The sequence below is a fragment of the Hemiscyllium ocellatum genome, chromosome 24 (genome assembly GCF_020745735.1).
Source record: "Hemiscyllium ocellatum isolate sHemOce1 chromosome 24, sHemOce1.pat.X.cur, whole genome shotgun sequence".
Taxonomy (NCBI): Eukaryota; Metazoa; Chordata; class Chondrichthyes; order Orectolobiformes; family Hemiscylliidae; genus Hemiscyllium; species Hemiscyllium ocellatum.
The window spans coordinates 57,148,318-57,174,947 of NC_083424.1; the positions used below are offsets into that span (position 1 = coordinate 57,148,318).

Here is a 26,630-nt window from a genome sequence, read left to right on the forward strand (position 1 = left end):
GTGCTTGGGAGCCTCCTGTGAAGCGCTTCTGTGCTGATTCCTCCGGCATTTATAGTGGTTTGAATCTGCCACTTCCGGTTGTCAGTTGCTGTCCACTGCAGTGGCCGGTATATAGGGTCTAGGTTGATGTGTCTGTTGATAGACAGCAACTGACAACCGGAAGCAGCAGATTCAAACCACTATAAATGCTGGAGGAATCAGCACAGAAGCGCTTCACAGGAGGCTCCCAAGCACGGAGGATATCACCTAGAAAGGGGACGAAACGTTTGCAACAAAAACTCCTAGCTCAGCAAACAGAACCACAACAACGAGCACCCGAGCTACAAATCTTCTCACAAACTTTGAATAACCAGTTAAATTATGCCTCAGGATACTAAAACCCAATCAAGTTTGAATTTATTGTTTTACCAAAATCAAACCAATGAAACCATCAATGTTGGAGGTATAAAAATGCAGACATTTTGAAATTTGAGCGAGAGCAACTGCCATCAAGCTAGAAATGCCTGGAGATTAAGTTGACGTAATTTCAATAAGTGTCTTATTGGAACAGTATATTATTTTTGAGTTAGAGGCAGATAGTAAGCAGTTAAGAGAAAGGGAAGTTTAGAGTTGTGAATAGTTGTTGCTTAATGTTCGCTTTTAGATTTAAAAATAAATTGATGTTATTTTCTTTAAATAGTGGAATTTGGAGGTTCTCTGTCACTCATATTTTATCAGATCGCGAGGCAAGGTGAGGCGGGCTTTTCTGGGTGTTTAGGTTTAAGTAACAGGGGTTCACCTCTGTGTCATAATAAGATGTAGGAACAAGAATGAACAAAAAAGGACTCCAACCTTCACATCACTGTCAACTGTGTAAATTTATATATGACTGGCTTTGTAATTATGTAGCTTTCTTTGCAGACTGGCACCATGCTCCACTAAATTCAACTGAAAGAGGCAACTGAAAGAAAGGTTAATCTTAATGGGCACAAGCGAAAGTGGGATGCTGCAGTTACTAAAATCTTCAGTGTTGTTGGCTCTAAAGACTATTACTTAAACTGTCATTACATACTTTTAGAAAACTAAGAAATGGCTCTGTAGCCAAAGAAAACGTGAAACACAATTAGAAACAGCCAAAGCTGATGATAACTGCCAATACAATATTTATTCTAAAAAATATTGAACTTAAATTGTTACTCAAATTCAGTTGAACAAACTAAGGGTCACCATGATCGGTTTTGTAACTGCTTCTAGTTTAAGTAACTTGTGGTTTTAAAGGTAGTATCCCAAATAATTGGGCATTATTTGGCAGGGGCTGTAATAAAATCAGGTCAAGGACAATTTATTTTGTTAGTATAACCTCAATTAAAGCACATAAATCATAGACTCTACAGCATTAATCTATAATCACTGAGCTACATACAGAAATAGGCTCAATACTGCACCAACCCCCATCTTAGACCATAAGCAGCTATGATACAGGTGGCATCTTCCACAATTGGGATGTATGAGCATTCAGGAGAGATAAAGTAAGCAGCTAAACTCTTACTTGGATGGATGTGGAAAGAATGTTTCCACTTGTGGGAGAATCTCAAACCAGTGGTCATAGCTTAAAAAAAGTCACCCATTTAAAACAAAGATGAGAAAACTTTATTCTCTCAGAGGATTGAGAGATTTTCTTCATCAAAAGGCAGTGGATATAAAATCTTTAAATATTTTTAAGGTAGAGGTAGATTGATTTTTGATTACCAAGGAGTTGAAAGATTATTGGGTTATGCAGCAATGCAGGTTTGAAGATAAAATCAAATCAGCCATGACCTTTTTGAAGAACAGGCATGAAGGGCAGAGTGGCCTATTCTTGGTTGCATGAAAGAAAGTGTTATAATTAATATATGACAGATGTTTGCATTGTTTCCAAGGTGTACAATTAACACCCTCTTTCAACCACAAACTACCATCCTTATGATTGCCGTTGTCCTTTTCAATCTTGTTATTCTAAGCTGCACAATACAACAGTGTGAAAGAAAAACAGAAAGATATACAGACTTTGGATGCTCAGTTCATAAAGTTCACATATATCCTACAAATAAACATCACTGGTTTCATTTCTATTTCTTCAGAAATGAGAATGCTTAGTTTAACAATAAAAACGCACAGTTTCTACAAATATTATCAAGATTTGGGGAGATGTAAATGGAATAATTTGCAAGGAAACAACTTGAATTACTCATTAAATGGCATACGGAGGAACCTCCATTATCCGAAGGACATGGGCGGGGAGTATTTCATTTGGTTAATTGAATTCCGGATTATCGAAGGCCAGATAACATAGTTTAGCCAAGCATCGGAACCTTGCAATCTGGCCAGATAATCTGATATTCGCAGAACTGAAAGTCAGATAATCCAGGTTCCTCTGTATACCCAAGACTGTGAAATTTATGAGAGAATGGAAAGATCAAGATTTGAAGCATGGTTCAATAATCTCTGCTCCAGGAATTCAGAGTAGAGGAAACCTCCCCAGGCAAACATCCAGTTGTGCACTGGGTGACTTACTAACCTGCATTGGTGACACAGCAGCTGCTGGTGGTGTTTTCAGAGGGCTTGGGCTGAGGGGGCTTCGTGGAATGGTAGCTGTGGTCGTAGTAGTAGTATTAGGTACAACTGGAAAAAGAATAACTTTTGATTTAGTAATTTGGTTCACATTTACAATTTTAAAATACAATTCTTCTTCAGTAGCATATCACAGCCCAATTAACAGTACATATACTCAACTCAACTGCAACAGTCAGAGATCCACAGCACAGAAAAAGGCCCTTCATCCTAACTCACCCACACCAGTCAAAGTCCAATTATGCAAAATGTCAATTGTGGTATTATGTAAGTTCAGGAAGATTGCAGAGTTACAATGACACATTTATTCCTGGTAAAGGGTATTGCTCAAACTATATGTTAAAAATTTAACGTAAATAAGATCAGCCATATATAACTAACATAAAACTTTATAGGTGCAGCCAGTTTATTCCTCCTGCATTACGTTAGCTGTCTTTTCTGTAAACCATTTTTTTGCATTTGAATTACAGTATTTAAAACAGTGGTCAGCTGGCATCTGGGCATCCCAAAATAGTTTCCTTTTAGAGAGGAGGACGACAGACATGTTAGAAAAAAGGACCCAGATTTTCTGATGGCCTGATGATAGTCTTTTGTGCAGCACAGATGGGAGTTGCACGTGAGGACAATGTGGAATTCCCAATGTGGCAAACTCTGAGGGAATTGCCCAGGGAATTGTAGGTTCCAATCAATTCCCATATGCCTCAAATTCTCCAGAAGTATCCAGTTTAATCAGAACATTCACAGGGTTCTGCTGCAATTAAGGAAATAGTTACCCAGTAAAGTTTAAGCAATTAAATACGTAATCTAAGTCCTGGGTAACTATTAGACTGACCACCATCTCCTTCACTCCAGCAACATAACATAAAACCTTAACCACACCTTCTCTGGAGACTGTATACCACTCTACACCGGACCCTAGGACACGGCACCCTGAATCCAATACCCTCCGCACCACTGAGGCCTGACAATACCCAGCCCCAATACCATCCTTACTCCTCTGCATCCACTTGGTACCCTACTGCCCTACCGACCAGGAGTTCGAACGTCATATTTACTGGTCAGATTTCTGAAGGAGCGCTGATCAGATTCTCCTGTTAGTGATTTGGAGTTCTTTCTTAGTGTAATAAATGTAGGAATAAGTGGCCAGCAACTGTGATTGTTAGTCCTCAGATGTTTATATAGTTTACAAAGACAATATTATCCAAACGAGTCAAGAAAGAGCATTGCTCAATAGCTTGCGTAACCAAAGTAGTCTGAGACAATAGAGGAAAGATGTCTACAGTAATGTGGACTAGATAGATTATCTTTTCAGCCAGTCTTTCCACTAAAATCAGAGTTGCAGTGAGGGGATGTGAACTTGTCCAGGAATTGAAGGTTGGCGTGAACTGAAAAAAAGGATTAAATTTAGGAGCAAATTACTGCAGATGCTGGAATCTGTACTGAAAACAAAAAATGTTGGAGATCACAGTGAGTCAGGCAGTTTCCATGGAAAGGAAGCAAGTATTTCAAGTCTAGATGACTCTTCAATAGAGCTGATGTGAAGTGTAGAGGGGGCAGCATTTATGCAATAGCGGGACAGAGTGCTGGGGGAGAAAGGGTATTGATACCACAGATTAAATGAGAATGGCAGAACAACGGTGTGTCCAACTGCCAAACTAGAAAAAAAGTGTCTCAAAGAAGATGGGTGGGTGTGTGGGTGTGTGTGTGTGTGTGTGGGGGGGAGGGGGGGGGGGTGGTGGTGGTGGTGGAGAGGACATGGTGTCAGAGAATGTAACAAGCAAAGCTAAGTTTAGGTCCACAAATATTGACTATGGTTTCTGCATAGTTACTGAATCAAACAAGAGTACATTTCCCAATTGCCCTAGCCCAATTAAATATTTCCAAAGTGATTTGATACTGAAAATCTAGGTGCCCACACAGCAAGTTGCCCATCTCAAACCTGCTACTGAGGAGACACGCTCATTCTCATAAGGAGGGGAAACTAGATTATTGAAAAGAAGCTAGTTTCCAAAATTACAAAGTCATTGGCTAACATTTACAAAGGTACCATTTAAAAGTACTGCAGTCAATACTGTAGACCACAGAATCCTGCTTTGCCTAATCTGTGCAAGAAAATAGTGGCCCAGATTTACTGATCAGATACTTTTCTTTCAAGGAGGTCTTACTGAAAATTTGCTGCAAGAAACGCTCTTATGTGAAGCAAAATTCACCAAGCCAAGCTGAGAGAGGACTCTGGTGACCATGCCTCCTTTTGCAGCAGGAAGTGCTGTTTTCTTATTTAAAAACCTGTTGGCCACTTTGAAAGCGAAGAGCAGAGAAGTGTGAGGCATGGCACCTGAGAGAGATTTCGGTCCAGTGAGTGGGGAAGGTCAGGTAATCCAGGGTAAGAAGTGATCAGATGGGTCAGTAGTAAGTCAGGAGTTCAATTTAAGTCACCCAGGTGTTGGCGGAGTATTAATCCTTTAAATTTTCCAGGATAACTATTTAGCCCAGGTCAGTTGAAAGTTTCTGACTCTGTCTCAGACTAGGGGACATTTTCAAAAGGTTCCAAATGCAGAGTAACTGCCCCAAGGAAAATTCCAACTTCCAAGACACATCCCATCGAGTAATTTTTGTTGGGATTTTCACCATGGTTTTGATGCGCAATTCTGGTTCACGCTAGTCTGCAATGACCATCTTGCTACTGGAAAATCTGAGCCAGTGTGTCTCAGTGCAGTGGGGAATGTCAAGACTCACAACAATGCTTTGTAATAAAATACAAATAGATTGACCTTAATTGAACTAACTAAAGCAATTTACTATTTTCTGCATTCATAACAGCTTTTAAATTTCAGACTATTTCTAAGTAGAAACAGAAAAAGAAGTAGAAATGTTACCTTGGGAAGCACTGTCGAAGGATTTAATCAGAGTTTTGACAGTTGGTGATGGTTCAGAGGAGGTAGATGATCTGCGACTCAGACCCATACCTTGTCTTAAAGCTGCCAGATCACGTTCTACAGCATTCATGTAGTTGTACATACGCCCCCGCTCTTCATCCTGCCTAAAGATCAAAATAGGTAGACTACTATGTATAAAGTAAATATCACAACTTAGCAAGCACAATCACCTCAGAACCCAAACTTGATTATTTTGTGCTGTCAGTTATGGCTTGGATTATGTTAACATTAAAGCTGAAAGGAATTCTTTTCTTGTACCAGGATTTATACACACAAAGTCCTACAATCAGTAACTCATCTCAGTTATAACATAACACAGAGTCATAGATATGTACGGCATGGAAACAGACCCTTCGGTCCAACTCATCCACGCTGACCAGATATCCCAATCCAATCTAATCCCACCTGCCAGCATCTGGCCCATATCCCAGGAGTCCAACATTTACCCAGACGCTGCAGATACAAATCCTGGTAGTGCAAAATGGATTAAATCTCGCAGCTGTGGCTCGCTACCTTCGGGATTCCCTCAACATGCATAAAATTGGAAAACTCTGAAATCGGAAAAGTTTTAGCTGTAACAAACATTTTTCAACCCAATCCTATCACCTCACTATATCCTGAACCAACTCTTTCCAAAACCATTTCCAGTTATTATTTAATCAGTTTACATTCCTAAATCTATCTCATTTAAAATTAGAACCTTATGGTATCACGGGGCCTTCACTGCACTAGTCAATTCACTTGGTTCAACTTTGGCAATTCTTTTTAAACTCATGAAACTTTTATTTCTGTTTCTTAAAATATAAATTTCAAAATGACCAAGATCAAATCTGTTAAAACCTCATTCTCAACATAGCAACACTCATTACATTTGTCTGTACAATAATTCTGAAAGAAGCATAACATACAAGATTTAGGAACAAGGGTTTGCAAGGAGTGGCTTCATAATTTCAATGAGTGGATGTCTCACTTACCTATTGTTATTCTTTAGCCAATTGCTAATTGATTTTATGCTGAGGGCACTTTTAGCCTGCTGTTCTGAAACATGTATTAAGGGTCATGGAAGATTCTCAGGCTTCAATTATCTTTAAGTGGCTTAAGCTTTCCTATTTGGTTATGCTTGGAATATTTCTTCTGACTCCTCTTGCCCTCTATTAACTGAGCATTCGCTTGCCAAACAGAAACCTGGTCTAGACTGTCAGAGATTTGTGTGCGAAGGACAATGCTCCTTCTTATGACTTGCTGACAAGAACTGAACCCTTCACTGGAGAGAATCTAAACAGGACTTTGTACAATTGCATAATTCCTTTTGATTTATTCTGTACCTGGGCTGACTGCTTTATAGAGTCAGACTGATGTTCTAATCCGGAGCATGTATCCCTGCTCAATTTTGGAATCATGTTCCAACATTATTAAATCTGTTTGGGTATTTGCCCAAATCTTTCTGCAACTGTTTGTATTGTTGTTACTTGTATCATTCCTCCCTACAAAATTTCAAATCAGCGACAAACATGTCAGTTTTATTAATAAAGCATGATGATAGTTTAATTCATTCACTAACGATTATAAACTGCACCTGACATTCCTACAATTTTTCTACATGAAGAATGATCTGAACACTTTGTGGAGCTGTAACCTGGACCTGCTAGGCATAACACAAGCTGCAGAAGATTACACAATTATTCTGTGTGACTTCAAACTACGCTCACTTTGGGTGATGAGTTTCCATTCTCCTTTGAGAACTGAAACCTAGCTCCATCTTAGCAGCAGGATACTAATCTGGATAATTCATGGTACAGGTTGTTCTCCTATAATGCACCTGGACCATCTCAGGCACCTCCTTCCCCTTCCTGGATCTCTCCATCACCATCTCCGGCGGCCGATTAAACCACAGACATCTATTACAAGGCAACAGACTCCCATGACTACTTAGGCTACACCTCCTCCCATCCTACTTCCTATAAAAACACCATCCCTTATTCCCAATTCCTCTGCCTCTGCTGCATCTGTTCCCAGAATGACCAATTCCACCTCACAAAGTCCCAGATAGCCTCCAAGATCGCAACTTCCCTTCCCACATGGTTGACAATGCCCTCCAGTGCATCTCGTCTGTTTCACGCCCCACTGCCCTTGAACACCACCCCTCCCAATGCAACAAGGACAGAACCCCCACAACCCGGTCATCACCTTCCACTCCACCAATCTCTGCATGAGTCCTCCGCCACTTCTGCTACCTCCAAACGGACCCCAAAGATATATTTCCCTCCACACCCCTGTCAGCATTCTGGAGGACCATTCACTCCATGACACCCTCGTCAGGTCCGCCCCCCCACCCCACCCCATCCCAGCCCACACCCTACTTCTGGCACCTTTCCCTGCCACCGCAGGAAGTGCAGAATCTGCACTCATACCACTCCCCTCACCTCTGTCCAAGGCCCCAAGATTTCCACATTCATCAGAAATTTACCTGTACCTCCACCAATGTCATCTACTGCATCTGTTGCACCCGGTGTGGTCTCCTCTGCATCAAGGAGACAGGACGCCTTTTTGCAAATCGTTTCAGAGAACATCTCTGGGATACCCACACCCCCACCAACTCCCCCTCCCACTCTGTCATGCAGGTCCTGGACTTCCTCCACCGGCAAACTGTTACCACCTGACGCATGGAGGAAAAAGGCCTCATATTCTGCCTTGGGACCCTTCAACCCACAGGATAAATGAGGATTTCAACAGCTTCCCTCCCCCCCACATTATCCCAGTCCCAAGCTTCCAACCTGGCACTGCCTCCTGACCTGTCATCCACGCCTTCATCCACCTATCGCTTTCTCAGCTACCTTTCCCCAAACCCCACCCCCCTCCCTTTTATCTTTCAGCTCCCGGCCCACAAGCCTCATTCCTGATGAAGGGCTTATGCCCAAAACGTCAATTCTCCTGTTCCTCGGATGCTGTCTGACCTGCTCTACTTTCCCAGCAACACACTCTCGACTCTGAGCTTCAGCAGCTGCAATCCTCACTTTCTCCTCCTATGTTGCAGGCCAAGCCATGCCAGGAGTAAGTGTTTGCAGTTTTGGTCTTCTTACTTGAGAAAGGATGTACCGGCGCTAGAGAGAGTGCAGAGGAGATTCACTAGGTTGATTCTTACGTCGAGAGGGTTGGCTTATGAGGAGAGACTGCCGAGACTTCTTATATTCATTGGAGTTGAGAAGAATGAAGAGGATCTTATAGAAAAATATAAAATTATAAAGGGAATACATAAGATAGAAGTAGAGAGGATGTTTCCACTGGCGAATGAAATGGGGTCAAGGTGGGCATAGCCTCAAACTTAGGGGGAGCAGATTTAGACTGAATTGAGAAAGAGCTTCACCCAGAGGGTTGTGAATCTATGGAATTCCCTGCTCAGTGAAGTGGTTGAGGCTTCCTCGATAAATGCTTTTAAAGCTAAGATAGATAATTTTTTGAATAGCAAAGGAATTAAGGGTTATAGTGAGAGGTCGGGTAAGTGGAGCCGAGGCCATGAAAAGATCAGCCATGATCTTATTGAATCATAGAGCAGGCTCAAAGAGCCAGATAGCGGCACGGTGGCACAATGGTTAGCACTGCTGCTGCCTCACAGCGCCTGAGACCCGGGTTCAATTCCCGACTCAGGTGACTGACTGTGTGGAGTTTGCACATTCTCCCCGTGTCTGCGTGGGTTTCCTCCGGGTGCTCCGGTTTCCTCCCACAATCCAAAGATGTGCGGGTCAGGTGAATTGGCCATGCTAAATTGCCCGTAGTGTTAGGTTGGGGTAAATGCAGGGGTATGGGTGGGTTGCGCTTCGGCGGGTCGGTGTGGACTTGTTGGGCCGAAGGGCCTGTTTCCACACTGTAAGTAATCTAATAGCCTACTCCTGCTCTAAGTTCTTACGTGCTATGTTGTTATGAGCAATATTAGGATATCTGTGCATAAACATCTAAAAAGATCTCTCAAATAAGGAAGATTTACAATGTATGAATACCATTTGAAGTCAACTTTCTGTCTAACATTTACTTTGCTTCCCATTTGATGTGAGATTTAAAGCATTATATACAGTCATCACCTCTTGCTCTTGCTGCAGGTCTTATAAAAATCCAAAAATATCAAGAGACACCCCTAACCAGCAGTGTCCACGTTGTGCTTAAGTGATTAGTTTTCCAGTATTCATTACCAGTTTTCTCAAAATTATTTCAAAATGTTTTCCTCGACCTACTATTAAATTTACTAACCTGAAAATGTGTTGCTGGAAAAGTGCAGCAGGTCAGGCAGCATCCAAGGAGCAGGAGAGTCGATGTTTTGGGCATGAGTCCTTCTTCAGGACTCTCCTGCTCCTTGGATGCTGCCTGACCTGCTGCGCTTTTCCAGCAACACATTTTCAGCTCTGATCTTCAGCATCTGCAGTCCTCACTTTCTCCTAACCTACAGTTTAGTATAGGTAGATATCACTCCAGGGTATTTCTTTTTCTCCTTGGTCTGCCTTTCCTCTTATCACTTGCATGCTTATTTAGAGTTCTAGTTCCCTACCAATCATTATGAATCAAAGTAAATAATCAACTAGACCATAAAAGGCAAAAGCAGGACTGCAATGCCATCAAATCTAGCCCACCATTCAATGAGTGATCCTCCTGCCTTTTCCCCATAATCTTGATTCTCTTAATGATTAAAAATATGTCTATCTCACCTCTGAATACACTTAACAGCCAAGGCTCTACAGAACTCGGTGGTAAAGAATTCCACAGATTCACGACCTTCAGTAAAGAAATTCTTTCTCATCTTTTTCTAACTGGGTGACCCATTTATTCAGAGATTATGCCCTTTAGTCCTAGATTCTCCCACAAGGAGAAACAACTTTTCAGCATCTACTCTGTTAAGCCCCTAAAAATCTTGTATGCTTCAATAATGCCTCTCATTTTGCTAAACTCCTAAGAGAACAGGCCAAATCTATTCAACCTCTCATGAGAAAATTACTCCTACCCATGATCAGCCGAGTGAACCTTCTCTGGGCTGTTCACACTGCCAGTATATCTTTCCTTACAAAAGGGACGAAAACTGCTCAAACTATTCTAAATGTAGTCTGACTAATGCCGTATATAGTTTTAGCAAGATCTAGCTCAAAGACAAAGCTCTAACTAATGTACAACGTACCAAGTCACATCACAACATCCCACGTACTTGCGTGCCTTCACTTCCTCCAGTTCTTTGGTGAGCTTTTCAGTTTTTTCCATTGACTCCTGAAGTCTGCGTCTCAAGTCGCTGATTTCCTCTTGTGCTTCAGACTTAATATCATTTGCAATGACAACTGCAGTCTGGAGGTCTGCCTGAAACTGCCGCCATTCAGCCGACTCCTCCTATTTTTAAACACGTTTTGTTTCAAATAAAATAGATCATCATTGTGAAGGTTCATAACGGTAGCATGACAAAGATAAGCCAAATTATGTTAAAATTTGAGTTGGAAACCTTTGTTTACATGAAGTGATTGAAACTTTCCAAGCCCATCTTATTTCGATGCAGGACCAGAGGCATACTACACGTTCTCATGCTCAGTCGTTACTGATACAGTTACGTAATCAACCACATTCTTTCACACCCTGACCACTGACAGTAACATCATGGAAGCCACCTTGAGAGATTGGCTCTTGAGGAACAGTGGTAGCATCCCTGGATGCAAGACCCATCTGTTCCAGAGCTTGTCGTAACATCTGGGCGGCATGGTGGCACAGTGGTTAGCACTGCTGCCTCTCAGTGCCAGAGACCCGGGTTCAATTCCTGCGTCAGGCCACTCTCTGTGTGGAGTTTGCACATTCTCCATGTCTGCGTGGATTTCCTCCTGGTGCTCCGGTTTCCTCCCACAATCCATTAGTGTAGTGTTAGGTGAAGGTGAAGGGGCAAGATGGTGGCATCTTGCAAAATGTCCAGATTACAGAGGAGGAAGTGCTGGATGTCTTGAAACGGTTAAAGGTGGATAAATCCCCAGGACCTGATCAGGTGGACCCGAGAACTCTGTGGGAAGCTAGAGATGTGATTGCTGGGCCTCTTGCTGAGATATTTGTATCATCGATAGTCACAGGTAAGGTGCATGAAGACTAGAGGTTGGCAAACGTGGTGCTGCTGTTTAAGAAGGGCAGTAAACACAAGCCAGGGAACTATAGACCGGTGAGCCTGACCTCAGTGGTGGGCAATTTGTTGGAGGGAATCCTGAGGGACAGGATGTACATGTATTTGGAAAGGCAAGGACTGATTTGGGATAGTCAACATGGCTTTGTGCGTGGGAAATCATGTCTCACAAACTTGATTGAGTTTTTTGAAGAAGTAACAAAGAAGATTGATGAGGGCAGAACAGTAGATGTGATCTATATGGACTTCAGTAAGGTGTTCGACAAGGTTTTACCGCTAATGGAGTCAGGTGTTACTAGGGGACATAGCTTTAAATTAAGGGGTGGTAGGTATAGGACAGATGTTAGGGGTAGATTCTTCACACAGCGGGTTGTGAGTTCATGGAATGCCCTGCCCGTATCAGTGGTGAACTCTCCTTCTTTATGTTCATTTAAGCGGGCATTGGATAGGCATTTGGAAGTTATTGGGCTAGTATAGGTTAGGTAGGACTCGGTCGGCGCAACATCGAGGGCCGAAGGGCCTGTACTGCGCTGTATCCTTCTATGTTCTATGTTCTATGTTCCCCATGGGAGATTGATTAGCAAGGTCAGATCTCATGGAATAAAGGGAGAACTAGTCATTTGGATACAGAACTGGCTCAAAGATAGAAGACAGAGGGTGGTGGTGGAGGGTTGTTTTTCAGACTGGAGGCCTGTGACCAGTGGAGTGCCACAAGGATCAGTGCTGGGTCCTCTACTTTTTGTCATTTACATAAATGATTTGGATACGAGCATAAGAGGTACAGTTAGTAAGTTTGCAGATGACACCAAAATTGGAGGTGTAGTGGACAGCGAAGAGGGCTACCTCAGATTACAACAGGATCTGGACCAGATGGGGCAACGGGCTGAAGTGGCAGATGGAGTTTCATTCAGATAAATGCGAAGTGCTGCATTTTGGGAAAGCAAATCTTAGCAGGACTTATACACTTAATGATAAGGTCCTAGGGAGTGTTGTTGAACAAAGAGACCTTGGAGTGCAGGTTCATAGCTCCTTGAAAGTGGAGTCGCAGATAGATAGGATAGTGAAGAAGGTGTTTGGTATGCTTTCCTTTATTGGTCAGAGTATTGAGTACAGGAGTTGGGAGGTCATGTTGTGGCTGTACGGGACATTGGTTAGGACATTGTTGGAATATTGCGTGCAATTCTGGTCTCCTTCCTATCGGAAAGATATTGTGAAACTTGAAAGGGTTCAGAAAAGATTTACGAGGATGTTGCCAGGGTTGGAGGATTTGAGCTTTCGGGAGAGGCTGAACAGGCTGGGGCTGTTTTGCCTGGAGCGTCAGTGGCTGAGGGGTGACCTTATAGAGGTTTATAAAATTATGAGGGGCATGGATAGGATAAATGGACAAAGTATTTTCCCTGGGGTTGGGGAGTCCAGAACGAGAGGGCATAGGTTTAGGGTGAGAGGGGAAAGATATAAAAGAGACCTAAGGGGCAACTTTTTCACGTGTATGGAATGAGCTGCCAGAGGATGTGGTGGAGACTGGTACAATTGCAACAGTTAAGAGGCATGTGGACTTTATAAAGCTCTGGTTAGGCCCCATTTGGAGTACTGTGTCCAGTTTTGGTCCCCACACCTCAGGAAGGACATACTGGCACTGGAACGTGCCCAGCGGAGATTCACACGCATGATCCCTGGAATGGTTGGTCTATCATACAAGGAACGGCTGAGGATCCTGGGATTGTATTCATTGGAGTTTAGAAGATTAAGAGGAGACTTAATAGAAACTTAGAAGATAAAACATGGCTTGGAAAGGGTGGATGCTAGGAAATTTTTTCCGTTAGGCGAGGAGACTAGGACCCATGGACACAGCCTTAAAATTAGAGGGGGTCAATTCAGAACAGAAATGCGGAGACATTTCTTCAGCCAGCAAGTGGTGGGCCTGTGGAATTCATTGCCGCAGAGTGCAGTGGAGGCCGGGACACTAAGTGTCTTCAAGGCAGAGATTGATAGATTCTTGATGTCACGAGGAATTAAGGGCTGCGGGGAGAATGCGGGTAAGTGGAGTTGAAATGCCCATCAGCCATGATTGAATGGCGGAGTGGACTCGCTGGGTCGAATGGCCTTACTTCCACTCCTATGTCTTATGGTCTTATGGATGGGTATATGAATCCGAAGGGTTTGGAGGGATATGGGCCGGGTGCTGGCAGGTGAGACTAGATTGGGTTGAGATATCTGGTCAGCATGGACAGGTTGGACCGAAGGGTCTGTTTCCATACTGTACATCTCTATGACTCTAAATACAGGGGAATGGGTCTGGGTGGGTTGTGCTTCGGCAGGTCGGTGTGGACTTGTTGGGCCAAAGGGCCTGTTTCCACACTGTAAGTAATTTAATGTAATCTAAGTAATCTAATCTAATCCCTGAACAGGTTGATTGGAAATTTTCTGAAGGTACCTTGAGGGATACCAGAGTCACACTTGGAAATATTCCATTAACTTTTATCAGCCACTCTCATGTTTACAAAAGCCTTCATGTTGTCAGTAAAATGTTCTTGGCTAGCATTTCTTCAGAATATTGCAGGTTTGGGCTGAATTTATACTGCATCTTTGCCAATATAAGCCAATCCTGGAGTGTCTCCCAAACCTCAGGAATTTAGTGCATTTTGTAGCTTTCTGGGTTATATTGATGCTTTTGAATCAATTGAAATACAAAACTCAACTCCCTTGCAATATTAATAATATTGCAAAATCCTCACAGGTAACTTAAACCAATAATGCAAACAAACAGATTACCAATGAAAGAACATTGAATATCAACATATCATGATTGAAAGAATATGCAAACCTCGACCTCAACCAGATCACCTGGATTAAGCATTACTCCTGGAAGTAGAAAAATCCGAAAGGAAGCAGTTGGAAAAGAGTAATCCCAAATCACTTGCACACCGTTCCCAACTACATTTATGGTATCAATCAGAACTGTGTATGGAATCAGGACCTGGAGGTGGGAAGTCAACCGGGGAGTTTAGAATCAAAAAGTATGGCGCTGGAAAAAGCACATGAAGGACTTATGCTCGAAACGTCGAATCTCCTGGTCCTTGGATGCTGCCTTACCTGCTGTACTTTTTCCAGCACCTCACTTTTCAACTCTGACTCTCCAGCAACTGCAGTCCACACTTTCTCCAGAGAGTTTAGAAGATTATTGAAGAAGTTGAATGTAAAGAAAGATCCAAAAAGAGGAAAATATAAAACAAAGTGTTTAGTTTTTATTTGCACCAAGATTTAAATAGCTAATTTTCAAAGATTCAGCTGTAATGATGTTGGAAAAAAACTGAATAACTAAGTAAATGAAACAGCCTACCCTGAGCCTCCTGTTTAGGATCTTGGTTTCTCTGTCCATATCGTGTTTCTGGTCTTGAAGTTTTTTGACAGAATCTGTGGAAAATAAGGACCACAGTAAAAATCAATGTTGGAAACTTGGTTCCAATGTTGGTTCATTAACTTTGGCTGCAGCCAGATTAAAAGTGTTGAATAAACACAGCAGGTGTGGAGAGCGCAATTGATTTTTCTGGTCAATAATTTTCCTTCAGAACAATTAAAATGCTCCTGGGATTTTCAACATTTTTTTGTTTTTATTTGAGTTCCAGTACCCACAGTGTTTTGTTGTTGTATTTGGGCTGAATTAAAATCTACTTCGAATAGATGCTCAGGGCATTTGGGAGAAGTAAACAGAGAGAGTGCAGATATAGCCTGTTCCTTTGATTATCTCTGACCATTGGTAGATTGCTCCACAGCCTTTGGTTGTTTCTCTCCCACAGCCTTCCAGGCCTCAGCCCACTAAAGCTACTATCCAATCCATTACCACTGGAGTCTGGTAATGAGACAATATCAACAACCTCCATCCTCGACAATACTTCAAATTGCACTCTATATGAAGGAACCCAAACAGTCTCCTGCTCAGGCCTTCCCAACACCTGTCTGTACTCCCAATCCTAACAAACCACGTGCCCCTTGCATCTTTATGCCATCCCAAACTCCACATCTGCAGGGTGATATAAACATGTTGCTGTAGATTTTGAAGGGATGTACATAAGCAATGTTGGAAACGATTGATGAACTTGACAGTGATAATTTAGTATAAAACATCTGTGATTCAATTAAACATAAACATTGAGTTGGAGAGTGGAGGATTGGGAAATAAAAGAATTTTGTGTTCCTGCTGTAGCTACTCTAAAACCTTCCAAGACATCAAGGGCTACCATATTTCCTTCTGTAAAACTGGGCTTCTTGTTGAAGCTGACATTTGGTGTAACACAGCACCAGGAGATTGTGCCCCAGTGAAGTCTACAATCATGAGCATCTTGAAATGGAGTTTGTTTAACACGGTTGAGGACTGACTCAGCAACTACTTACAATGGCCCAAAATGAATTGAAATCAATATACTGAAATCTGGTTTATCGTTACAATCTAAACGAGACTAAACTAATTAAAACTCAATCACCCAAACCAGGAAATATTACTAGTGTATTAAAAAAAATCAAATTATCTAATGTTGATCAATAAGACAAACACATGGCAGAAAAAAACTATTGAGGGTAGGTGTGGCCTCTGTTCAACATTTCATCGAAGACAGCACCTTTGACAATGCAACACTCCTTCAATACTGATACTGTAGTGTTAGCTTAAATATGGGCTCAAATCTCTTGGCCTCATAAGACCTTACCTCAGCTATGAGAAATTGGCCACTGAGCAAAAGTGATACCTGACAGTGATAAAATGAATCACATTCATGCAGGATCCAAAATACACCAAATACTCATGCATGAAATATTCCCCATCGGCTTCTAGGAAGCATAAACACTTCTACACATGATTGAATAAGTTGTCAATAAAAACTGCAGGAACAACATTTCATGTACCTTATTTGTTGCCCACTGCATCTGAATGTGTGACAAATGTACCCAATGGAAGGTTTAAAACAATGGTATTGCGGTGCATACAAAATCAAAGCCAATAAAAAACCGGGAGTGGGGAAAATACAGTTTTAAGAATAGAGGAAAAATTCAATCATAACCTGTTTATGGACAGGTGAGATGAGATGAGAATAGAGAGAAAGATAGGTTTAAAATTTGCAATCTGCCCATTATGCATCTCTTTTCAAGAATTTTATACAGAAAGCAGTACACTGGGCTAGTTAGAAATCCCAACTGGTTTATAGTTCTTAGACTTAGACCTAGACCTACAGTTTTGCAGAATGTTAATTTGTTGATGAACAGATCCCACAGTAGTGTTCTTTTAAACCAGTCTGCTGTAATAACAGCACTTCCTAACTGGAGCTATTGATTTACTCTCTAGCCATCAATAGAAGGCATGTTCAGTTCACCAGTATCGAACAACAGCAGCTTCTAACTCCAGTAATGCTGCGAGTAGCATTCAAAATTTTCTCCTCTTCCTCATTTATCTTTACACATTTCTTTCCTTCATTTTACATCCAACAAAAATGCTGTGTCAAAACATACTAAATCTATCATATATAACATGTACCCTTCTCAAAACAGTATGTCACTACAATGAAATAATAAAAGCTTTCGTCATGTTAACTTCAGTTTGGTACTATAGAAAGGCCAAAGCATCAATCATCAAAAGATGGAAAGATCTTCTGAGTAGCAATGGAGCTGAAATATTTGGTATGTGGAGTCAATTCTTGCCCTACAATACTTTCCTGCCACAATTAAAAATAGTTATTAATTTTACTTAGAGTCATACAGATGTACAGCTTGTAAATAGACCCTTCAATGCAACTCATCCACAATAACCAGATATTCCAAATTAATCTGGTCCCATTTGTCAGTATTTGGCTCATATCCCTCTAAACCCTTCCTTTTCATATTGCCATCCAACTGCATTTTAAATGTTGGAATTTTACCAGCCTCCACCACTTCCTCTGGCAGCTCATATAAACCTCAGCCTTCGAAAGTCCAGGGAAAACAGCCTAGCCTATTCAGTCTCTCCCAATAGCACAAATCGTCCCCCCCAGCAACTTCCTTCAAAATCTTTTCTGATCCTTTCAAATTTCACAACAGCTTTCCTATAGTAGGGAGACCAGAATTGAACACGGTATCCCAAAAGTGGCCTAACCAATGTCCTGGACAGCCGCAACATGATTTCCCAACTCCTGTACCTAATGCACTGACCAATAAAGGCAAATATACCAAATGCCTTCTTTACTACCCTGCCCACCTGTGACTCCATCTTCAAGGAACTGTGAACCTGTACCCCAAGATCTTTTTACTTGGAACAACTCCCCAGGACCCTACTATTAAATGTATCATCCTGCCCTGATTTGCCTTACCAAAATACAATACCTCACACTTAGCCAAGTTAAACTCAATCTGCCACTTCTCGGTTCATCGGCCCATCTGAGGTATTCTTCTTCATTTTCCACTGTACTACCAATTTTAGTGTCATCAGCCAACTTACAAACCATTGTTTCAAATTAAAATAATTTATATAAATGACAAAAATGATTTCTGAGTGAGTTTTTCAACGTTACCCTTTAAGATCTGCTCACCAATGTGCATCTATAAGAAACAGGACTGCATCAACTGGTTTTACTCCTTGCCCGTTGGCATCTAATGGCTAATACTTTCCCAGATCAATGTCTTTCATAAACTTTCCTTTGCAACCCTAATCGATCTAGTCTCCCAGCTGGAATTCAAATCTGTACAAGACCCAATTTTATCACAAGTCAACTGACAAACTGACAGCCCCTGAAACAAAGAGATATTAGCTATAAACTGCCCACTGAGCATAGGCAGAGTTTGTATATATACTTTTCTGTTGCAATCTACAACCAACACAAGCCTGAAATGAAGGATTAAATTTCAATTGTTTCAACAGCTGGATTTCACTGCACTTACTTTCCAAGTCTGAGATGATGAGATTGTCATGGAGTTTGACTGTTCGATGCTGCTCCACTTCATCCTCTAGTTCAAAAATGGTCTCTTTCATGTCATTTATCTCTGTTTCTTTTTCTTCGAGTTCAGCTCGTTGCTTCTCCACATTCAGGTTAAGGTCATCTATCTGTTTTTTGGCTTCTTCCTGAAAAATCCTGTATTCATCTTCAACCTTAGACACAAGCAATGCAACACTTAGAAAGTACTCTGATCACAAAACAGGGGAGACAGTGGCACAGTTATAAGCAGTGGCTGATACTGGTGGAGTTTGGGAAGAGCACAGCAGAAGACAAAAAAAAATTAAGTCAGCATTCTTAAATAACCCAAGCAGATGATTTGGCTGTTTATCTCATTACTATTGTGGGACCATGCAATGTGAATTCTGACTGCCAAGTTTCTAGTGATAGACCAGTGACTATGGTTTCAAAGCACGTTATGGACTTGAAGCACTTCAAATCATATTTAAACCATGTGAATAATTCGAAAAGTGTATGTCTTTTTTTTTAAATCGAGGATCAGCAACTTAAATATCATTCCTCATGCCTTTTGCTATTATTCAAATTAGAAACAAACAGCTTCTACCGACCCATTTTCCCCTCTTTTGTCCCCATGGTTACATTGGTTTGGTATCATAAATCAGAGTTCCAGCTGCCTGACAGGTACAGAACTGGTGTTACAGCTCAATCACCAATTATAGCAAGTTCCCAACGTTCATTCCATCACCAGCCTTACCCTTGGACTCTAAGTGATTTACCTATCTCTTCACTTTTGTTAATATTTCCTTACAGTTTTTATCTCTCTAAAGGACCAAATACAATCTGTCCTATGATCGTTGATTGGCAACATTTTGGGAGGCTTTCAGATGGTCAAGATACAAACACATTCTCACAGAAGTAAACAGCTGCCTGAATGACTAAAGATCAAGATTAAAACAAAATAGCAAAGGGTTGCTTGTGATAAGTTCATGCTAATAGTACAGTTCAGAATCAATGTAGAAAATACCAAGTTAAAATGAGAAACAGGAGGAGCAAAGAGTTTAAGAAAGAAACATAATCAGGATATCACTGTATTTTTAAATAAATTTGATTAAGAAGTATAAATAGTTGAAAGAACAGGGATTGATTAGGAACCAAAAGGAACTTTTTAAAAATTTATTCATTGCTGCCCATTTGAGACAGCTACATCCACAGTGCTACAAGGGAGGGAGCTCCAGAACTCTGATCCAGCTAATGTAACCAAGTCAGGATGGTGTGTAGCTTGGACAAGAACTTGCAGGTCATCTGAGTGTGACTCCATTTTGAGGCTTGAAAATTGTCATGACCCCTCTCTATGTTAGTGGGTTCGGGATGACCTATGACAGCGAGGGAAGAATCAATGCTGCCTCTGAGCTCACATTCCACCAAAGTTTCAGTCACAAACCCACTTGAGGTCCTAACCCTCACTTTAGTAAGTGATGTTCTAGTTGGTAAGGTTGGAATGTACTGTCTAAGGATCTTTGGTCAATTTCTGTTGTGCATCTTGCAGACAGTACAAACTGCTGCTTCAAGCATTGGTAATGAAGGGAGTGAAGGTTTGTGGAGATGGTGCCCATCAAGCAAGCTGCTTCATCCCAAATGGTGTCAAACTCCTTGAATGTTGCTGCAACTGAATTCATCCAGGCAAGTGTGGAAACAGAGTGCATGGTAGAGGTAGTAAATGTTTATTTCACATTGGTCTTTATTAAAGAGGCAGAAGTCACATAAATCCACATTACAGTCCAACAAGTTTATTTGAAATCACAAGCTTTCAAAGTGTTGCCCCTTTGTGATTTCAAATAAACCTGCTGGATTATAACCTAGTGTTGTATGTCTTCTGACTTGGTTCGCCCCGATCCAACACTGGCACCTCCACAAAAGTTGGATAGGATAAAAACAGACAGAAGAGATACTTCAAAGACACTGGTCAAAATTGTAAACTCTACAATTTCAATTGTTGGGCAAAGCAAGTATGGAAATTATGGAGCCTGTGATCACTATCTGTCAACACTCAGTAGATATGGGGATGATGTCAGAGTGCTAGACAATTGTAATTGTGATAGCCCTGCTTTAAAAAGGAAGCAGGGATAAATGAATAAAATACAGGCCATTCAGCCCAATGTCCATGATGCAGGATCTTTGAGAGCCAACAAGCTAAGACAAAAATAAACTGTCATTGACTTGGAGAAGCTGGTGTTGGACTGGGGTATACAAAGCTAAAAATCACACAACACCAGGTTACAGTCATCAGGTACCACCTGATGAAGAAGCAGCGCTCAGGAAGCTAGTGCTTCCAAATAAATCTGTTGGGACTATAATCTGGTGTTGTGTGATTTTTTAAAAATTGTCATTGGTTAGTGATAATGGGGAAGTATAGGGCATGTGAACTTAAAATCAAAGTCAGACCTACCAGGAGAGATGTTAAAATACTTTTCTTCATTCAAAGGATAGTGGTACATTCTCCTACAAAAATCTGCAGGTACCAGCTCAATTAATAATTTGAACTCATAGATCTACTTTTTTTTTGCTTGCCCATTGTCTGGAGGGATATGGAACCATGGCGAATGGATGAAGTTAGGATATAGATTACCCATGATCTCAATTTAATATCAGATCAGGTCCAAGGGCTGAAAAAATTACTCCAGTCCCAAAGTTCCTAACCGATACTAAAACATAATAATTCTTTGACTTCACTTGGCACTATAATTTAGGAGCAATGTCAAGACTGGGGAAGGGTGTAATGGAGAATTATTCAAGTTGTATCAAGGAGAAGAGATTTCAGTCAAGTGGAGACACGCAGAGTAAAATAGATTGTGCTTTTCTCAAACAGCAAAGTTTTAGATTCATTTGACACATTGAAAATTCTGAAGCTTTGAAAGAATCTGTTTACAGTGGCAAAAGGATCAGTCATCAGACAGCAGATTTAAAATTGATTGGCAGTGCAACATAAATAGGATGTCATAGAGTCATAGAAACAGACACTTCAGTCCAACCAGTCCACTCTGACCATGTTCCCAAACTAAGCTAGACCCACCTGGCCCATATCCCTCCAAATCTTTCCTATTCATTAACCTATCCAGATGCCTTGTAAACACTATAACTGTATCTGCATCCACCACTTTGTCTGGAATCTCATCTCACACATGAACCACTCTGTGTAAAAATAAAGTTGCCCCTCATATCCTTTTTACATCTTTCTCCTCTCACCTTAAAAATATGTCCCCCAGTTTTGAACTCCCCCAGCTATGTCTGCCTATTCACAGGATATGTGGAACAGTCCCATTTCCAAAGCTACACTGGCATCATCACCCACTTTTTCCTCCGCTATATGGATGACTCCAAGGAGGTTGGAGTTCATTCACCACATCAACACCTTCTCACCCTGACCTCAAATTTGCCTGGTCCTCTCTGATATGTCCTTCTCCTTCCTGCATCTCTTCATTTCCATTTCTGGCGACTGACTCCACACCAACTTCTGCTACAAACCCATTGACTCCCACACTGACTACATCTCCTCCACCTCCACCTCCCCCTCCTTCTCCTCCCCCCCCTCCCAACTGTAAAAACACGATCCCCTACTCCCAATTCCTCCACCTCTGCTCTCAGATGAGTGATTCCACTCTAGAATTTCCATCCCATGTACCAACGATGTCCTCAACTACGTCTCCTCTATTTCCTGCACCCCCCTCCCCCATCTCAACAAGGATAAGATCTCACTGGGGTGCACATTCCACCCCTGGAATCTCCAAATCCAGGGCATCATCCTCTGCCACTTTTGCCACCTACAGTCAGACCCCACTACCAAAAGTATATAACCCTCCCCACCCCTATCTGCATTTCATAGGGACTGTTCCCTCCGCGACCCCCTTGTTAGATCCACACTTGCCACTAACTCCCCTCCACTCCTGGCACTTTCCCCTGCCGTTGAAAGAGGTGCAAAACCTGCAGCCACATCTCTCCCCTCACCTCTGTCCAAGGCCCTAAAGTGTCATTTCGAATTGGTAGAGATTTACTTGTACATCCTCCGACCTCATTTGTTGCACCTGGTACTCTCAAATGTGGTCTCCCCTACATCAGACAGACAGGGCGCAAATTCGTAGAACAGTTCAGGGAACATCTCTGGTCCGTACACACCAACCACCCCACCTTCCTGCGGCCATCCACTTCAACTTCCCCTTCCACTCCTGAGGCCATGTTCATTCTGGGCATCCTCCACTGCCTACACAAACTGGAGGAGGAACACCTCATCTTCCGCCTGGGGAGCTTACAGCCACACGGCATGAGCACTGAATTTACCAGTTTCCAAATCTCCCCTCCCCCCACCCCATCCCAGATCCAACCCTCTGACTCAGATCCGCCCTCTTGACCTGACCTAACTGTCCAGTTTCCTTCCTACCTATCTGATCCACACTTCCCACCAACCTATCACTATTACCTCCCCATCGCCCCATCCCTCCATTTATCTCTCAGCCCCGCTCCCCCTCGCCAGTTGTGAAGAAGAGTGCTGCCCAAAATGTTGACTCTCTTGCTCCTCGGATGCTGCCTGACCTGCTGTGCTTTTCCAGCACCACACTTTATCATCTACATCACTAGGTCAAAGAAATTTTATAAAGTTTGATAAAGTACAACTGACAGCTGTGAATACTTCATGATTTCACCATACAACGGAATGCAGAATCCAGTTTAGTTGGAGTAATTAAGGGTTTTTATGTCAATCCAGCTTCAGAGTTGGATAATTTGCATAGGTCACTGTCCGATACCTTTTTTATACCAAATGTAAGCACTGACATGACCAGAGGGACCAGTTGAATTGAAAACTCATTGTACAAACCAGCGAACAATTGGTTTGCTGGGTTCCATTGTAAGTGATGTTTGTTCATGACTTAAAATAATCATCCTACCTTAGCAAGAGTATCTTGTAGTTGGTTAGCATCATTGCGAGTATGAGCCAGTTCCTCCTGTAGGTTATTATACAAGGCCTCAATTTTTTCCTTGTCCAATCGTGTGGTCTCTAACAGTTCTTGCAAATCTGACTTGTCGCCTGCATTGTGGAAAGCATACAAGTCTGCAACCTTCTGTTTCTCATGCTCTAACAGAGCCTTGAACCTGTTCAGTTCAATCTGATCATTTGCAACAGTTGCTTTATATTCTTCCAATGCCCCAGCAAGGGCTGTTTTGGCTTTTTGCTCTGACTCCATTACTCGCTCCATTTGATGGTTACGTTCCTTGAGAGCACCAATCAATTCTTGAGCATCCTTATTGTCTTGCTCTGCCATCTTCAGCGTGTTGCTTAAGTGCTGCTGCACTCCAAGAAGTTGCTCACGTTCAAAACGTGCATTTTCAGCAAGGTCCATATATCTTTGTTCTAGCTCCATGTAGCGACCACTTTTTACATCTTCGTCTAAAACGTAAGAAATATGGTGCTCATCCAGCAAAGAACGAAAATACTCATTCTGTCGACTGAAGTGTTCTAATTTATCACTTTGCTGACACAAGGAATCCATTAGAATGACCTTTTCCTCTCCTAACCTTTCATTTTCAGAATTCAACTCCTGTGTTATCTGCTGAAGATCTGCCAGTTCCTGAAGTGTAGCTTGGAGTTCCTCTGCTGTACTGTGTTGATTTTCTTCCATCTGGTGAATGCGCTCTGTTAAACATGCCACTGACACCTCACTTACATTGCCACTGCTCCCTTTCCTTGAGCGCTCCCTACTTGGTGCACCCTCAGATTCAGATGACGATGATGGTGCATCTAATGCATCATCGCTGGAAGTAAGTGGTTGGTAGACCTCACTGGACTCACTGTCCAGGTTGTCCAGAGAATTGCTGCGATTATCGGTTAATGTGTTCTCCTCTTGGCTCAGAAGATCCTCCATAGAACCAGGTGCCGATCCCTCCACTGAAGAAGTTAAGGTACCACCATCACTCTGATTACCAGTAGCTACCTCAGGACTTGAGGACTGAAAGCCAAACAATTTCTCTGCACAGTCTAACTTTTGCTCCAAAGAGAAACCAAGAGCATTTAATCGATCTTTTAACATTCGGTTCTCATTTTTTAGCTGATTTAGCTCATCCCGAATTGTACTATTCTGTTCTTCCAATTGGAGAAGACTTGATTCTACATCTCTAGGCTGGTGGGGTACAGTATCTTCTTTTACTTCAAGCTCCTCCTCTCCCACTCCTTCCAACAAGTCATTGCTCAGTCCCAGCTGGGCCCTCATGTCTCGGAGTTCATTTCTAAGATGCAAGATCTCCACATCCTTATTTTTTGCTAAGGTAAGGAGATCTTTTACCTTTGCTTCTAGAGCAGTTTTATCACTGATCTGACCGTCAGATCTGGACTTACTCATTCGGGTTTCAGACTCTGTTGACATCCGGCTTCGTGAGCGTTTAGCAACATCATTACCTCCCTGGCCAGCAGATGAGAATTTTTTGCTTGTGCTCTGTCGTGGTCGCTCACGGATTTTATCTCTGTTCCAATTGATTTCTTTATTTCCTGAAGTTGGATTCCGTTTTGCTGTGGCACTCATACCTAATGACAAAAATAAAAGAAACTTAATCTTCAAAAGGGCATTACAAAAATTTCAATACTTTATTTGTTTGACTTGGGTTATTTTCTTAAACCCAGTTCAACAATTGTCAAAAAGACTGCAGAAAAATCCAAAGTTAAAGCTATAAAACCGGCAACATTTTCACTTCCAACCTCCAATAAAGCAACGTTTGAAATGAAAACAGCAAGGTATTCAACAATGAAGTGCAAAGCAATGTGCTGAAATGAAGTCTGTAGAATTCTCTGTCACAAAAAGCAGTTGCATCCAAATCACTGAATGCTTTCCAGGAGGAGGTAACAAAGCTTTCAGGGCTAAAGGGATCAAAGAGTATGGGGAGAAAGCAGGGAAGGGAAGAAAGTGAGTTCAAGGTACTGAGTTGATTGGTCAGCCATGACCATACGGAATGGTGTAGCAGGCTTGAAGAGCCAAATAATCTACTCCCTCTACTATTTTTTATGTTTCTTTCTCCTTGTCATCAACCATTAAAGACCAAGGTCCAATTTCTTCTTCTTCATCATCATCTACCATCCTGCTAGTTTGTATGATTTAATGATGAAGTTGTTGACTAATAATCATTCTTTTCAAAATCAGCAACCTGCCTAAACTTGATAGTTTTGCAGAGTGTAATAACAAATGCCAGCACAGAATCGGTAACTTCCAAAAAGAATTTCTACAGTCTTACAATCTACTTCAGTCGATTATGTACTCTTCTATGGAATGTTCTTCACTCTTTCTGAATGTCAAAATTTCACTACATCTCAGAAGCGGTTAGTAAATTCACTACCTGATTTTTAAAAACATTTCTACAACTGTAAACTTTGTCAAAACCGTCGTCTATGCTCATTTCATCAATCTCTAATTATTAAAAAAACACTTATCCCACTTCTGTATGGTAGCAGAAAGGTCAAGGCTATATCTTGCTTCCTCTTCAGTAAAGAAGTCTAAGACCACTTGTTACTTTCTCCATTGGCTGCTTTCAGGGTAACCATACACTGATACTTTAGATTCAGATGACGATCTCAAGTTTTCTCCATCAGAATAGTGCTCTGCATTGGAGAAGTGGAACACGGTGGTAAAATCATATCTCGTTTCAGTTGCTGATCAGCAATTTTTTAGGACACAAGATGTAAATTTGCTCACTGAACTGGAAAGTTCATTTTCAGATGCTTCGTCAACATACTAGGTAACATCATCAGTGAGCTTCTGGTTGAAGCAATGGTAGCATAGCCTGCTTTCTATTTATGTGTTTTGGTTTGCTTGGGTCGATGATGTCATTTCCTGTTCTTTTTCTCAGGAGCTGATAAATGGGATCCAAGTCGATGTGTTTATTGATAGAGTTCTGGTTGGAATGCCATGCTTCTAGGAATTCTCGTCCATGTCTCTGCTTGGCTTGTCCTAGGATGGATGTGTTGCCCCAGTCGAAGTGGTGTCCTTTCTCACCTGTAGGTAAGGATGCCAGTGAAAGTGGGTCATGTCT

The 26,630-nt window shown here is 41.7% G+C and overlaps 1 protein-coding gene across 9 annotated transcripts in view; it reads right to left on the minus strand.

The window, feature by feature from the left end:
* The window catches only part of specc1la (sperm antigen with calponin homology and coiled-coil domains 1-like a), a 310,876-nt gene that overhangs the window by 170,362 nt on the left and 113,884 nt on the right, over positions 1–26,630 (minus strand). For 6 of the 9 annotated variants that reach the window (XM_060843842.1, XM_060843838.1, XM_060843841.1 and 3 more), the window contains 6 exons: positions 23,504–25,134; positions 18,553–18,760; positions 14,993–15,066; positions 10,684–10,886; positions 5,466–5,629; positions 2,537–2,640 (listed from right to left, as the gene is read on the minus strand). In XM_060843842.1, coding sequence (XP_060699825.1) covers positions 2,537–2,640; positions 5,466–5,629; positions 10,684–10,886; positions 14,993–15,066; positions 18,553–18,760; positions 23,504–25,134 — 2,384 coding nt within the window. The remainder of the gene's footprint in view (positions 1–2,536; positions 2,641–5,465; positions 5,630–10,683; positions 10,887–14,992; positions 15,067–18,552; positions 18,761–23,503; positions 25,135–26,630) is intronic. The other 3 variants (XM_060843844.1, XM_060843843.1, XM_060843846.1) reach the window with 2 other exon arrangements.